The sequence below is a fragment of the Gavia stellata genome, chromosome 3 (genome assembly GCF_030936135.1).
Source record: "Gavia stellata isolate bGavSte3 chromosome 3, bGavSte3.hap2, whole genome shotgun sequence".
NCBI lineage: Eukaryota > Metazoa > Chordata > Aves > Gaviiformes > Gaviidae > Gavia > Gavia stellata.
Window position 1 is genome coordinate 43,530,703 of NC_082596.1, and position 16,927 is coordinate 43,547,629.

The 16,927-nt window shown below is 38.0% G+C and overlaps 1 protein-coding gene across 1 annotated transcript in view; it reads right to left on the minus strand.

The window, feature by feature from the left end:
* Positions 1-472: 472 nt before the first annotated feature.
* LOC132316765 (lipoxygenase homology domain-containing protein 1-like) overlaps positions 473-16,927 on the minus strand; it is a 151,967-nt gene continuing 135,512 nt past the window's right edge. The window contains exons 38-44 of the mRNA XM_059815620.1: positions 12,652-12,806; positions 12,444-12,519; positions 10,129-10,207; positions 9,639-9,924; positions 7,519-7,597; positions 4,622-4,697; positions 473-527 (exon numbers count right to left, since the gene is read on the minus strand). Of these exons, the coding sequence (XP_059671603.1) occupies positions 473-527; positions 4,622-4,697; positions 7,519-7,597; positions 9,639-9,924; positions 10,129-10,207; positions 12,444-12,519; positions 12,652-12,806 (806 nt within the window). The remainder of the gene's footprint in view (positions 528-4,621; positions 4,698-7,518; positions 7,598-9,638; positions 9,925-10,128; positions 10,208-12,443; positions 12,520-12,651; positions 12,807-16,927) is intronic.

The window sequence follows — 16,927 nt, forward strand, 5'->3', positions numbered from 1 at the left end:
AAAAGGAAGCGATACATGGTAAGGCTGAAGAGTTGTGCAGTTTGTTTGGAAAATGATTTTGAGAAAATCTAAATTTTAATAAATGTTGAAATTGAAACAGATTTATCAAATTAATAAACATTGACAGATTTGACCAAAGAGCTAAATTTAACTTAACCACTCAAAAATGTTTGGGTATGTTACTACATATGTCTACCATTATGAATGCTCAGATCAAGTCCACAGGGCCATGTTACAGATTTAAATTTCCGTTTTCTAAATTTCAGTCATGCAAAGTTTTTGAGCATCTCTAATAGCATTGGAATGCAGTGTTCACATTAGACATGTTTAATTTACTGTGATGTTTTTAATGCATTGTTTTGACATTCCTTCACAGTAATTACAATACCTTCCGAATTATAAAATACAAGTAAATCAAATCAGCATGAATTTGCAGAAGAAACACACTCAGAAAGAATCAGAAATCAAGCAGCTATGGATAAAGTTGCACTACGGTGCGGCCATCACTTTCATCCTCAGCAAGCCACCTTAAGGGAAAAACACAAAAACCTGTCAGAGATACAGCACTTACAAAACTTAACAAACAGACAATCCATGAGAGCCTGCTTCTGAGCCTTTGGAATTCTAGGACAGTTTTTACATTGGTTTATACAGAAGCAGTAACCAACCTGAAGAAAATAGTGACTCTTTTTAGTATCCATATATGCATAATTTAAAAGTGTAACAAACTTAATAAATATATTTATGAAATATACATTATTTGTTGGTTGTATAGGTGACAAGTAGATTGTTTCATTGAGTGGCATAAAATCAGGATAATTTCTGTGATAGCAAGTTATTGTCCATGTATTCTGTTCCAGGGACTGTTTATTTCTCATATCTCCTTGTTGGCTCACAAAATACTGAGTTGTATGGTGGGCCTGATCCCTGCTCTGTAAGAGCCTATGGAGGTTTTACTATTGACTACATGAGAAATAGGCCTGAGTCCAAAGCTCGGGTAGATTGATGTTAACTGGAACCAAGGAGGCAATGATACTAAATCAAAAGAGAGTTAAAAAGCTTCTAACACTTTTGCAAGGCTTATAACAGACTACCTGATGTGATGTCTACTAAGAAGCTAGTATGGGAGGGATTCCCAGCCAGTATAGTGTTAATGTAGCTCACATCTGAAGTTGCACCATTGAACAGCTGGGAGATACGGCTGAAGCTAAACAGTTCCAGGCTGAAACACAACTAATTTTGGCAGATAAAATTGCTCGTGGAAGTTCCAGAGTGAAGGAAAGGTGTGACATGTAAGCTATACAACAGGCATTTAGATTAGTTTGTGAAGGATGCCCACCTCCTTTCAGGTTTCTCAGTGATGAATATCTTTTAGAAACAGCATTTGTATCAGAGGAGAATCCGGGGAACTACAGGCCTGTCAGCCTGACCTCGGTGCCGGGGAAGGTTATGGAGAGGCTCATCTTGAGGGCGCTCACGGGACACGTGCAGGTTACCCAAGGGATCAGGCCAAGCCAGCACGGGTTCATGAAAGGCAGGTCCTGCTTGACCAACCTGATCTCCTTCTATGACCAGGTGACCCGCCTAGTGGATGAGGGGAAGGCTGTTGATGTTGTCTACCTGGACTTCAGCAAAGCCTTTGACACTGTTCCCCACAGTATTCTCCTAGAGAAGCTGGCGGCCTGTGGTTTAGACAGGTACACTCTTCGCTGGGTAAAAAACTGGCTGGATGGCCGAGCCCAGAGGGTTGTGGTGAATGGGGTGAAATCCAGCTGGCGGCCGGTCACAAGCGGAGTCCCCCAGGGCTCAGTTTTGGGACCGGTCTTGTTTAATGTCTTCATTGATGATCTGGATGAGGGGATAGAGTGCTCCCTCAGCAAGTTTGCAGACGACACCAAGTTGGGAGGGAGTGTTGATCTGCTTAGGGGTAGGAAGGCTCTGCAGAGGGATCTGGACAGGCTGGATCGATGGGCTGAGGCCAACCGGATGAAGTTCAATAAGGCCAAGTGCCGGGTTCTACACTTCGGCCACAACAACCCCAGGCAACGCTACAGGCTTGGGGATGAGTGGCTGGAAAGTTCCCCTGCAGAAAAGGACCTGGGGGTGTTGATCGACAGCCGGCTGAATATGAGCCAGCAGTGTGCCCAGGTGGCCAAGAAGGCCAACGGCATCCTGGCTTGTATCAGAAATGGTGTGGCCAGCAGGAGCAGGGAGGTGATCGTGCCTCTGTACTCGGCTCTGGTGAGGCCGCACCTCGAATACTGTGTTCAGTTTTGGGCCCCTCACTACAAGAAGGATATTGAGGTGCTGGAGCGTGTCCAGAGAAGGGCGACGAAGCTGGTGAGGGGTCTGGAACACAAGTCTTATGAGGAGCGGCTGAGGGAGCTGGGGTTGTTTAGCCTGGAGAAGAGGAGGCTGAGGGGAGACCTTATCGCTCTCTACAACTACCTGAAAGGGGGTTGCAGAGAGGTGGGTGTTGGTCTCTTCTCCCAAGTGACTAGTGACAGGACTAGAGGAAATGGCCTCAAGTTGCGACAGGGGAGGTTCAGGCTAGACATTAGGAAAAAGTTCTTCACTGAGAGAGTGGTGAAACACTGGAATAGGCTGCCCAGGGAGGTGGTAGAGTCACCCTCCCTGGAGGTATTCAAGGAGCGTGTGGATGTGGCATTGTGGGATGTAGCTTGATGGACATGGTGCTGTGTGGTGTTGGGTGGGTTGTGGCTTGTTATTGTTGTTGTGTGGCGTGGATTTTGTGTTTTTTTTTTTTTTTCTTTTTCTTTCTTTTCTTTTGTGGGTTTTTTGATGTTGTGTGGTTTTTTTTTGTTTTTTTTTTTTTTTTTTTTCTCTCCCAGGTTGGACTCGATGATCTTACAGGTCTTTTCCAACCGTACTGATTCTGTGATTCTGTGTGAGTCTTTTCTTTGTGAGAGAATGAACTCATTCATTCCCCATTTACGCAGCAGGCTATGAGATGAGAAGCTCCATGTCTGAGCTGGAACAGGGACATGAACTTACAGTTTCCTGTATCTGAGGAGTGCCCCATAGCCTCTGTGTCACTGAATACTCTGGGGTGAACCTTCTAATCTCTTCTACTGAAATTCTTCTATTTTGAGTAAGTAGGTACACATTAAGGTAAGGACATGACTCTAACCCACCAAAATCCCAGTTAAATGTCCTAGTCAGCAGTCTGTAGAATCAATCTGTGTCAGTCACTCCCCCACATCAACGATGTGATTTAAGTTCTTGCTCCAAATGGGCCTCTTACATAGCTTTGTGTTTTTACCATAAGGCTTTAAAGAAGATTGGGAAAAAAACAACCTCTGGGAAAAAATGTTTGTTGCAAGCTATCTTTTTCAAGAATCTTCCTCTGTCTGAGAACTCTTACAAGCAAAAGAGGTGGAGTGACATCAACTAAAAATCATGGATTGTGTTGCGCATCTGAGTGATATTGTGGTCTAAGGATTTTTGCTCATGCCCACTAACCTAAATTTAGGTATCTAGAAGATTAGATAGTACCTGAGCATGTGTTTAGAAGAAGTTTAATGAAGGGAAGTTTAATGTTGGAAAAATGTTGCTTTTTTGGGTTCAGGATTGGGATTTGGCTTCCATGAATTGTCAAGTTTACAGAAACTTTTAAGGGAAAGATAAAATTAAACCTTTTTGGCTACCATTTCTGTTTTCAGACCACTAGGCTGCATCCCTCTTTCTAGATACAGGGAACTTGCAAGTTTTCACACTTGTTTGTTCTCCAGATGCATTGTAAACCTATTTTACACTTAGAAAGACATGAATGTGTTTGCTTCTGTTGTTTACTCTGAAATGCTTCAAGCTGTAAACTGTATACTGTAGTGAACAGTCACTCCAAATACACCTTTCAATTTAATTTCCACTTTCTGAAGGTGCATTGCTTCAGCTTGACGCAGACTGAAGTGGATCTTTTTTCGTACATTAGAAGCCCTTTACCTCAGCACCACTTTATCCAAATAAATGTCTAAATTTAGATCATTATCCTCTTACATTACATTGTAAAAAGGTTTCTTTTATCTTTACCCCATTTGCTGAATATATCTTAGACCCATACTAAGCAGACGTTGAAACAGAAGGATTTTAATGTTGCTTTGACACAATAAAATAAAAAAACACTACTTTTTCTCCAGGTTTGTATCTATACTGCCATATCCTACCCTCTTCCCACCATCCCATATTTCTGATTCCCTCCCATGCCTGTTTGCATACCCATGATACGCTTGTCAGAGCTGCATATGCACTAATACTTGTGTAATGGTTCACCAGACAGCTTCTACCTCTTGAAAATGGCATACTAATATCTTCTCTTGGCAAAGGCACTAAACTGTGTCTCACCCTCCTACAGTCATCCAGTTTTAATAACTTGGAAAAATATAGTGTCTTCCTCCAAATACTCTTCTGAAAAATTAGTTTGAAATTGGCCGAACGGTTCAAAAGTTTCTGGGGATGGACTGACAGGAACACAGCATGATTAAAAAATTTTTGCTGTTTTAGGAAACCAGAAGAGAAACAACTAGAGACTAAAGAGACCACTACTAAGTCTTATTAAAAAGAAAACAGCACCTACAGAGTGATGATGAACTGATCTACTGACCTGTTACAGTTGAAGCAATACACTGAATTCCTAGATGCATCTGTGATTTCTACTTTTTCCAGAAACCAGCCACTTGCTGTAGAAGGAACAAAAGAGCAAATTTAATATAACCAAAACACAAATAAAGCATAAGAAAGGTCTCTGATTTCACTTCCAAACCCTGTGTGGTTCAGTACTTCCAAATGTATTCAACATCAATAATAGAACTGAAATGTAGATAATTCAAATTACTACCAACGTCTCTCAATTTTACAGAGAAGGTCTTTGATGTTTTTGACAGAAAATATAAAGGAAGATTTTTATTACAACTCGTTTTTGCACATTGAACAGAACAGGCAGTAAAATAAATGAAACAGAGTGCTTGGTAATACTGAATACATTCTTGAAATCACATTTTGCCCTTTTTGGTACTCTGAAGTACAACCCGGTGGGCTTTGATTTTCAGTGTCCACCAAACAATAAAAACAGATAAACTTTATAAATACATGTAATTTCTTTAATGATAACCCAAGCCCTTAAAAAATAAGAAAACAGAAATTCTATTACTCCTTTCTAATTAATATATTTATATTTATATAAACCAAGTGGTGAATCTGAATGTTGCTTATATCCATACTTCTTCAGTAGTAGTGATTCAGAATTAGCATTTCCATTTAGGTCAACACTCATATCTGTTTTAGCTTTAAGAATGTATTTGATATCTGCTATAATCTCCTGTTTTGCTGTGTGAAAAGTACCTTCATTATTGTGCTATAGAATTTTATTTCACAGAATGTTAAAATATGAAGATTTTTAAAATAAAACTTTATTATAGAAATACAATGTTTGTGCTGGCATCTTTAGTCATGTTTGCCAATGCAAATACTTAATGACAACATTTAAAAACCAATTAGGATCATACTGCTAGTAGCTGAAAATCTTTTGGTATTCTTTGCATGTCCTAGAGATAAAATACTATATTCTAATGAATTATTTTGGTTTTCAAATATTTGGACAAAGTACTAAGTAGGCTAAAACCAATGAAAATATTTGTAAGTAGGATAAAAATGTAATGTAAAAATATTTGCAAATTACAGCAATTTAGATAAAACATAAAGGCATAGTGACGTTTCTCACTTCTCATGGATATTTTCAAACAATTAGCTAGTATAACTACGCCATAAAGGTGTCAACATTTTTCATCTTCAGTTCACAAGAATCATTTATTGATATTGTGAAGTACTTTTGAACTCCTTTAATGAAATCTTGTGAATGGTTTAATATATCATAGACTCTACTTGGAATATATGACCTTTCATGAAATACCTGTAATTCAGAGTCAAGATTATCAGCAATAAAAATTTACAGTCTCTCAAATTTGCACGGCACTTTACAAACTAATATAAAGGCATGTTTGCTCTCTTGAAAAGTTTAAAATCTAATGTTTTATCCTTTATTGACAAAACTCCAACAGACCTCACTGAAATCTCCAGGTGTGGAGAAATCTAGAGACTGCTAGGAAAGATTAGCAAAGAGATGAAACATTTCAAAGAGGTATTACATTTGAGGATGCTTCTGCGGAATACAGCTGATGTGACAAAAGACACTTGGAGATAATTTCAGAGAAAAATTTAGAGGAAGGTAGTCATGGATGTAAGACGAATCAACACATACCAGCTGTGCTAGGAAGGCATTTTTAACAACTAAGTGATGTTGATCAGGACACAGAGAGGAAATATGATCATGTTGTTGACAGTTTGGGACCCAGGAAATACAAGTTCAACCTGTATTTCCCCTGCAGACTTCTCAGAGCGCTAAAAGTCTGCCGGTGTGGCATTCCCTTCCCAGATCAGTTCTAAGTTAAATTGTGTGCATGTACAGCAGCTAACATGAATGAGATGAAAGTCAGCAGGAGGATTTTATTTATTATAGGTATTTCAACAGGTTTGGTGTTTTTTCTTTTTGAGTTTCCAATGCCATCACATGTACAACATGACGGGGTAGTTAGATAAACAACTGTTCAACTTTTGCCTGAATAGGAACGGCTCTTTGCAGACTTCTGCTTGGTTCATCCTAGATATGATAAACCCTTGTCACCTCTTAGTGGCGCATGCACTTAGATAAATCAGGTTTTGTTAAACCGAAACCTATTTCTTTCAGACAGGTTAAGCACAATTCACCTGACTAGAAAATCCCAATACAATCAGACCTTTTTGAGTCAAGCTGTACATTGCCTGCAACTTCCGTTTATATATTTGTATATCTCTAGGTTTTTTTAGCACCACTAAATGTAATCTCAAAATATTATATGCCCTAGACTCCCATCTTATTTTTTTGTAAAATTCAGGTTTTAGCAATTACATGTAATACACTGTCCATAGAAACAGTTTCCATCATCATGTGTGAGTATATACTGTAGCCACATCCTAACTTAGCATCAGGGCAAGACCTGGTGCACACTAGTGTTCTCCTCATAGGTTACCTTTCACAAGAAGAAAAGCCGTATGTGTGTCAGAGGGAGCTACAGCATGCTTTGACCAGAGTCCCAAACTTGCCCAAACATTTCTTAGATAATGTTCAAAGAATGGAAAGTTTAGCCTGCAGTTTGAAAATTCAACCCTATGTTATTTAAGGCATCTAATAGGAGTTTTGGCTGAGCAATGTTTGAAGGATAAAACCTTCTGAGGTTTATGCTAACTAGATCTCTCTTAGAAAAAAAAAAATCAAGGTAAAGTCAAGGGAAATGTGACAGAGACAGAGGGGGTGTAAGCAAGAGCAGTCAAACTGACCTTATTTGTATACAGGTTTGCGTTAGCTAGCTATAGCAGTAGCATGACTTCAAAAACCTTTCCAAATGTCAGGCAAATCTTTAAGCAGAAGATTTTTACAAGGCTATTGAACACATGCAGTACACTCACCAAATCCTTTCCCATCGTGACCAATTTCAATTGAATGGAGGCTTCCTAATTTTTTTGTCTTAATCTTGAATGTATCAACCTTTAATATTAAAATACGATTATTAAAAATAATATACCAATGTCTGGAAACTTATACATTTGTTTAGGTCAATTCTGAGACTAATTTAAATGTAATAATACCAATTCAAAATAGGTGGCTGACACCTGATGTGGTTTATTTTCCTTACTGAAGATCTGTGGTATAGATCCTCTCCTAATAGGTCTCAGTTTAAACATGAAAGATTCACTTTTCAACTTATAGTAGGACAATCCTTACCTCTTTCCTGACTTTCATATACCAGAAAAATATTTTTGCTCTCTTATGAATTCTTAACTGATATAGACTTCTAAAATGTTTTCAGTATATGATACATAAATATACACTCAAGAGCATAAAAGATAAAGGCTTTTACTACATGTACCATTATCTCTCTCAAATATTATATATTTTAATTTAAAATATTACCTTGTTTCATATTACAGATTTTTCAAAAATGAGATCCTTTTTTCATAAGACATTTGACATCACTGGCTACCCATTGACTTAGCTGGATTGCTAACAGGATTTCTATGTATCTACTCTTCTTTTTCAAAAAGCAGTGGCAGCTCCTGTGTAGTACTAAGCAAAAGGAAGTACTACTGAAGACACTTTCTTACTTGCTCCTTGTGCTTATAGGGAACTAGATTTATTAGCCTCCTCAGTATGGAAGACAACGCATGGGTAAATATCTTTCAGAAGATATTCGCAGACATCCTGGCTGAAGAAACTCAGACCAATTGCAAGTAAAAAGTTGTTTAGTACTGCTGGAGATAATGAGGTAGATCTCATAAGGAAGATATTTTAACTGGAGTTTTAATTATTTAGTCATTACCTTTCAAGAAATCCACAGGAGAAAGATACGGAAAATATATTTATTTCTTGCTACGTAAGGGTAACCATCATTATACTCCATTGCACAGGTGGTGAGCAAATGGAACAATTCCTTTCCCAGAGTAATATGTTTATTAAAGTAGGAGAACGTTCTGCTAAGATACTAGGACAACATGCAGAGAATCAGAATTCTTATGCAAATATGTGTATCTGAACTAGGGGTCTCTGAATAGCTTTAAGCGTAATGGCTATCAGAATCAGGTTGATATGCCTGGTTCCATTTTATCTGGTTATAGGCTTATACATGCAGTGAGGCTCACAGCATCAGTTTCCACGGCAAAGTAAAATGATGGGATGTACAAAACTGATGTATTCTCAAGCACAATATTCAAAGTTTGTGCAACAGCAAGGGATATTGCACGTATATGCACATGCATAAGCAATGCATGTTGTGCATTTCAGATCAAGGAAATGCATAACTGGGCAGATGAGTGGATGCAATACAGAATCACAGAATGATGGGGGTTGGAAGGGACCTCTGGAGATCATCTAGTCCAACCTCCCCCCGCCAGAGCAGGTTCACCTAGAACAGATTGCACAGGAATGCGTCCAGCCGAGTTTTGAATATCTCTAGAGAAGGAGACTCCACAACCTCTCTGGGCAACTTGTTCCAGTGCTGTGCCACCCACAAAGTAAAGAATTTCCTCCTCATGTTTAGATGGAACTTACTATGACCAAGTTTGTGCCTATTACCTCTTGTTCTGTCACTGGGCACCACTGAAAAAAGACTGGCCCCATCCTCCTGGCACCCACCCCTTCAGTATTTCTAAGCATTAATAAGATGCCCCCCTCAGTCTTCTCTTCTCCAGACTAAAAAGACCCAAATCCCTCAGCCTTTCCTCATAAGAAAGATGTTTCAGTCCCCTAATCATCTTTGTAGCCCTTTGCTGTACCTTCTCCAGCAGGGTACAATGATTTGTTTGGGACTAAGACACAGAACAGTAATAGAGTCAGCTAGATATGATAGAATTAAAATGTCCCTTGGTTACTCTGGTGAAAAGGTGAAACACAGAGATAGCTGAGACGATATCTCATCTAGTGATGTGGAAAACGGGATAAATGCCTTAAGTTCCATAAAGATCTTGCATAGATATAAAGTTCGCTTTCCCAGTCCAGAAACGGACACATCATATAAAATCTATGTACTCACCTTTCCTCTTTCAAAGGGGTCTTGATGCTCCAGTGACCGAGAGAGTTGAAATACCTCAGATTTGTCCTCATTCCCAAATAAAATAATATGCACATTGGCATCAGTCCCTGCTCCCCTTTTGTCACCTGTGTATACTTTAATAGTATAGTCTGTCAGATTTCTTGCTTGACTTCCATCTTTATGTAAGTTGTTATCTATGTCATTCTTTTGTGTGTCCTCTCTAATAACAAAAGATACAGGGATTTCTCTCTGTATTTCTGTCTTATTTGCACCCACAGAAAATGCTCTGAAAAACAAAACCGTGTAAGATTTTGTGGTAAGTAAATCATATGCTAAATCAAAGCAATCGTATGAATTTATGTGGGACAGTTAAAGATGGACTTATGTTAAAAATATGTGAGAGTCCTTTTAATTCAATGCCCGCTCAGTGTTTTCAACTATTATACTATTAAATGACTAAAAAATTACTCGCTTTACATAATATACTTACTCATTCACTTCAAATACATAGATAGGATGCTCCTTTACAGCTTCTTTCAAATGCAATTTTTTAATGTCCAGTTTGCAGTCTACAAAGAAGGAAATAAAGTATAGTGCAAATGTTGTACTGCATGTCAAGAAATTAGGTGGAGTCTGTTGTTGGTATAATGGTGTCATTCCTACTGTATTAAAACATCATTTATTAATTCATTTATGAATACTAATAATTGACTTATTTAAAAAACCTGGAATCATCATAACATTCCTTATTTTGTTCCTATTTGGAACCTTAACTTAGAAATTTAGAAGTAAGCATTTCCTTTGTCTTAGTGAAGCAAAGGAATGTTGTCGTCACCGTCCTTGGACAGGCATGCAGAAAAGATTCAGCCTGACTCAGGCAGGCACATTTGAGGAGGAAGAGCAGAAATATGTATCTGGTGCTTCCTCCTCAATGACTGTTTGCCAAGAGGACTGGAGCTCCATTCCACATGCAGCACAAAGAGGATCTCATGAGATGGCAGGTATGAAGGAAGTTCAGCAACTTACTGTATACCTCTGCTGTTTGAGAAAGATTGCTCTCTGACTTACACTTCCTTTTGAATTTTCTGCTGGGGGCTTCAGCTACATGCCGTCTGTGACATTGACCTGAATCCCTTGCCACTAGTTAGTCATAAAGATTACTCATTTTCCCTTCTTTTCTATTATATGTCCCTGTTCAGCAAACTGCATCCTACTTCTAGTAGTCTTCTACTACTGTCCAAGTCCCTTTAATTGTATCAATAGGAGTCTAAGTTAATAGGCTCAGGCTCCTGGGGAGGAATCCAGGACATTGTGTTGCACTCACAACCTGCCCAGACAGTGCATGGAAAGAGTCAGAAGCTTCAGGAAGGGATTTCGAACCATCTGATCTTAAAAACCTGCTCAGATACTGGAAGAAGCATAAATGCATTAGAGCAACAGTCTGCCTGGGCTGACCAGTCCTGCAGGGTACATCTGACTTTATACACTAAAGAGCTTTTGTGTTTGGGGATTTTGGGTTCAAAGTCTTGGTCCAAACTAGTCTCAGTCCAAACAAGTCTAGATACACTATGGACACCCTTACTCATCTAAAGTGCTTTATCATCTAAGTAACTCCTTTGGAAGAAATGTATTCTACATCTGCCCAGTCCTCTCTTCATGACACACACAGAGCCAATGAGCCCCAAAGTCCCTCCTTTGTGAATCATGTTTTCAAACCTGACTGGAAAAATCTTGCCTGTCATGCATGGTGCCCTTTGGCAACATGCAATTGCCATATTCAATGATTGTCAGTCAGACAGATGGCTGTAGTTAGCTTGCACAACTGAAGATGTGGGAAACAAAAGTAGTGAGCTATATGCCTTGTTCCCCAACAGCAGCATGGCGGGGCTGTCCCCCTCCTTCCCTTCCCCTCCATAGTAACTGCAGCTCCACACCTTGCCCCCTCTGAAACCCCCAGGGACTGAGGCAGACAGTGCTGTGGCGCAAGATGTATTGACCAGCCAACCAGTACATACCCACTTACTGTCCAAATGTCTTTGACATCTATATATGTTTTACAGATTTGGTTAAAATTGGGTGGTGAGTCTAAAAGGTTATTATGAGGAGTCAAAAGATGGGCAAAAAAAAAAGACAAACTGCAAACATAGAACCCTTGTTTTCCTAGAAAAATGTCTGAAAATGGTCAACTGTAACACATAGTAAGTAACGATTTGCAATTATATAGCAAATTTCATTAAAGGGCTTCAAAAAAATTTACAATTAATTCTTTGAATATTCCTTAGTAGCATGATAGTCATCCTACAGATGAGGCAAAGAGATGTTAAATTTATGACAATTTTAATGAAATTCAGTGACAAAACTGCTGATTGCCTAATAGGGGTAAGATCCCCTCCGAATGTCACAGGGAGAAAACAGAACAGGTGGGGAAAACAGTGAAAGTAACTCAATCACAGACAATTAAACAAAACCAGTTTCTTACATGAGTGATAATTATTCTCCTAGATTACTTATTAATAGATCACGTATTAATCGCAGAATACAATTACTCCTCTTAATTTTCTTTTTTTCTTTCTTGTATGGAAAGGAATAGTTTACTTTCTTGATACAATAATGATATAGCCTTTAGATCCAAGGATTTTAATGTGTCAAAATGTAGGATTTTGCTTTATAAAATATTACCTTTTAGCAAAAATAACCAAATAAATTAATCAGGATTTAACTCTGGCAGTGATTTCATTGCCTTTAACAGGAGGCTAGCTGTGTGATTCACATCACTGACTTTAGATAGCAGCAAAAGAACTTTACCTGTTTTACTACTGATCAAAAGAACAACTTTGTCCAGTTCTCCCAATTCAACAGCATCCACGATAACTAGAAATGACTAAAATAAAATTATTCAGTATTGCAATCTTAAACTATATTCCTTAATTATATAGGAAGGTTTGAAAATAATATATAAGAAGTACAAAAATGGATTAAAGGATAAATTTTAAAGTACTTTAAGACAAAGTACCTCATTGTCCTCTTCCTGGTGGACATTCTGCAATGACCAGAGAAGGGATCTGTCCCCTGTGTCACCGTAAGTGCCATATATACACGCAGTCATATGCACTAAATTTCTCTCACTCAAAATATTTCTAGAAAATACTGTTAGGTGATATGTAACCACTGCAATATCAAGCAGAAAGAGATCTTGTTAAGACTGTGCTACAACCTTGCACAGCTATTTGACAACATAGCAATATGCAGTTAGACATAATTAAAAATTCAAACACTTGAAAATTACAGTAAAATTCAATTTTTTTTCAATTTTGCCTTGATTTTGTCCTGTAACTATAAACACTGGTGATGCTGACAACTTTACATTAAATTAGAGAAAAACGTGCCTATGCTTTATGCTGTTTGTAACAGTAGCATATTATGGAAAAATTACCACAGTCAGTTGCCTTTTTTTTTAATGGCAAATGCCTAATAGATAGAATACAAATAAGGCTGAGAATCATCAATCACTTTTGGGATCTTTACAAAGACTAAAACTTTAGCTAGGGAGACAAGTCCTTCAGACTTCATCATCTAAGAGATGGAGAGAGAAGCTCCTCTTGTGTGATTCAGAGCACCTAAGCTGCTGCTTTGAACTTCACTACGATGGACCACATCCACTGACTATAGAGGGAGCTCAAGAAGACAAGTCTATCTCAGCTGAAGTTGTCACCCATGAATTTGCGCTGTTTGTGATTTATGCAATAGTTATAGTTATTTAATTGAAGACAAGATGACAACACCTGAACACCTTTAAAAGTAAATGCATACACAGAGCATCTGTTTGTATTCATTTTACTCATAGAACCAAATGATGTGACAGTTATGAATATTTGCCTCTTTTAATCATCTACCTATCATCTCCTTTTTATTCCTGTAGACACTCTGGTAGAAGGGGATGAATCCTGACCTTGCAGAAGACTTCTGTAGAATGTGGTTCAGAGCTTAGATCAGTCGGACACTTATCCCATACTGGATGTATAAACAGATTACTTGCGTCCTTTGGAAGATGACAAAGTCCAGGTAAAGCAGATAACAAGCTGTTACTATCAGCTTTCAGATCTAATGATCATCTAAAATACTGAGTTCAGTACAAGAACCAGCTCTGTTCTATGGGCCTTGCCTGTTTCCCCAGCATCAGCAACAGAGGAGAGAGAACAGACCCTTGTTGCATGCCTACTGCAGCTGAGCAGGTGCATGGAAAGAAATCCATAGTGCCAAAAAGGTATTTAGTTTTACCTATAAAGGTAAAACTTAGTAAAAGCCTAAGTGGTACAGGATACAGCTAAGTTTAAAATGGAAATCAAAAATCGATGCTGCGTAAGGAACAACAAATCATGGCATGATAAGATAAAAGAGAAAAGAGTAAATACAAGGACTGTATGGAATATGGTGGGTGGTGTTACAACCAAGGTGAAGAATCAGGAGGGGAAACAATATATTTGGTCAGGGATGCAATGCAGTGGGTGGGTCACTACTCAGAACAAAGAAACCTGTGCAGTGCTATTTTTGGCTATAACTCTGATTTTCTAACTGTTCTTTTTTTATTTTACTTGACCTCTGTTTTGCCACAGTCTTCTAGATCTGAAACTTGAGAAGTGAGGCTGGACCAGCCCAAAACAAGAGTGAAAGGATTGCATTTGGAAGGTTTGTTTCTTGGATCGCTATGTCAGAGAGCAACAAGAGTGGGCCTGCCCCATGAGGGTGGACAAGACAGGAGTTGAGCATGACCCCAGCGCAGTCAGTGCCCTCACTAACCAGATAACAGTCCTGTAGCATCTGCATGTGGCAGGCAGAGCTGTCAGTAGTACCAGATGCGGCAAACAATGAAAAAGATCCGGGATCAATCCTAATGTAGGCAAGGGAAGAGGGCTAAAATGCTTAAATGATGGTCTTTGTTCAGGTAGTGGGATCAGACCATCATAGGGCAAATGTGGGCAAGTAAGTTTTTATCTCTGCAGTCTACTGAATAAATTGGAGAGAGGAAAGATGAAAGAAATATCTGAAAAGAAGATACATCAATAAGGATAACATATATCAATCTTACAACTCCATTAATTTTATAAAATTTTAATGATTTCGTAATCTCAGTGTGAATTATGGCTCTGTGTTAACTTTGTGGAAATAATCAGCTACTTGAAAGTAGCATAATACATTTTTATTTCACCTTTTCACTGTTTAATTGTTTTGCCTTAAAAGCTTCAGTAGCACAAAATTCACCTTCTGTACAGCCCTGTATGTGACAGAGAGCACCATTTCATCCCTGGGGATTCCTGAGGTGTAAGCATCTTAAGGGAAGGTACAGTGAAGAGAAACTGTTTATATATATACTCAGCTGGAGGCCTCTCCCTGTTGATACACTCAAAGGCATATGTGTGCACAGCCAGATCTCAAGGGTCTGCATTGTATTTTATCAGCTGTGTTTTGATGGTTTCAATTAGCCATTAGCATATGCTTCATCACAATCCCAAGTACAAAATAAAAAAAGGAAAAGATAACCAAGAGATGAAATACTAAGGCACTCTATGATCGACAGAGCAGTATCTGAAATTTAACAGCACATGTCTTCTGGTTAAGGTGATTATGATCAGCTGCTTTTCATTCCAATTAACACAATACTGGTTTTGCTTTTAGCTGAGAAAAAGAAAACCATGGAGAAAATAAATTAGATTTATAAAGCTGGCAGAAAAGTAGATCTGGTTTGCACCATAAATTGCAAGTAAGTTTGTGTGTAAAGGTTCTCTTTGAAATCCACGTGTGCCACCTGCTGTGGAGCTGCTTAAAGCCCTCTTGGACATAAAATGGCAAAGATTTGGGGGAATATGTTTCTTCACTGTTCTAGTTTTTTGCTTCACTGTGGTTACAAATCCCTACTTGAAGACTTCTAAAGCACATGTGGAAAAAACATAAATGCAATAGAGATGAACAAACAAAATACCTCTTTTACGTAAACACATAGGTAATATAATACCTATTCTTTTTTTGTAATTTTCTATCTCTTGATCTCAAAGAATTTTACACAGAAGGAAAATATTACCAAAAAAAAAAAAAGAAAGGCAAAGAGTGGGGAAGTGATTTTTTCAACCAAAAGGTCAGTGACAGAGCCAGAGTCAGAACCAAGGTCACAAGGGTTCCACTCTCACTGCCCATTTGTCATCCATGCTGCATCTTTCTCTCACCATTTCTGTGTGTTTGTGCACATAACCTAAATACTTCTGCATGTGACAACAATCAGTCTTTTGCAAAGAACACACTCATGTGCTTTATGTTAATCTGAAGGTCCTTTTTGTTTCAATCTTGTGTGTAGGAGATGAAAGCCATTAAGCCCTGTTCTGTACCCATACTGTGGAAGTCTTCAAGTGAAAATCACAGCTTTAAGCAATATAAAATATAAAGCCTAAATACAAAATTTAAATTTTCAGTTGCAGCCAAAATATGCAATAAACCCCTCAACCCCTGTTAATTCTACTGAGATTACTTGTATGCTTACGTTTAGACACACGCAAACACCTCACTGAAACTGGGCCTTAAATTCCAATCCAAAGTATATTGGGGTAGCTCATTTAACACCTATTTCAGCTCACTTTGAATAAACTGATTTACTCTTTACCCAGTTAACTAATTTGTTTTCTTCATAAAACTCATGCACAAATGATTTGAATATTAAGTATCGTTATTTGGTCTGTTTATTAAACTGAAAATTGTTCTGTCATATGGCAGCATTCAGTAAGCATCACATTAGAAGAATATGGAAGATATGGTGGATTTTAGTGAAAGGGTTTCTTTTATTTTGCTTAACAAAGGTGACATAGGTAAGACAATTGTTGAGCTAATTTTAACAGGCATGTATATTCGGAGTGTATAAAGGTAATAAAGCTGACGCTTATATGTAGTTTTGAGCTGTTTTTTACTGAGAATCTTTGTTTGGCATGTGCAAACAAACGGAATTGCTTAATAGTAAATGAGCTATAAAAAATCATGTTGTTAATGCCAGTAATATGAGCAGCTGAGGACTAAACAAAGGAGAGTAGAAATATTACAATATTGCAAGAAAGGGATATTTCTTGCTGTTCTTTGTAGCATATAATAATGGTTCTGTGCAATCAAATTAATATTGCATTTCCCACTTTATGGTACAGAAATTAAACTGAGTGGATAGTATTTTCCTTCATACATTTTAAATTCTTATCCAGACCTTATGAATCATTAAATAAAGAAAATATAATTTTCTGTTTTGATAAAGGTTTCAA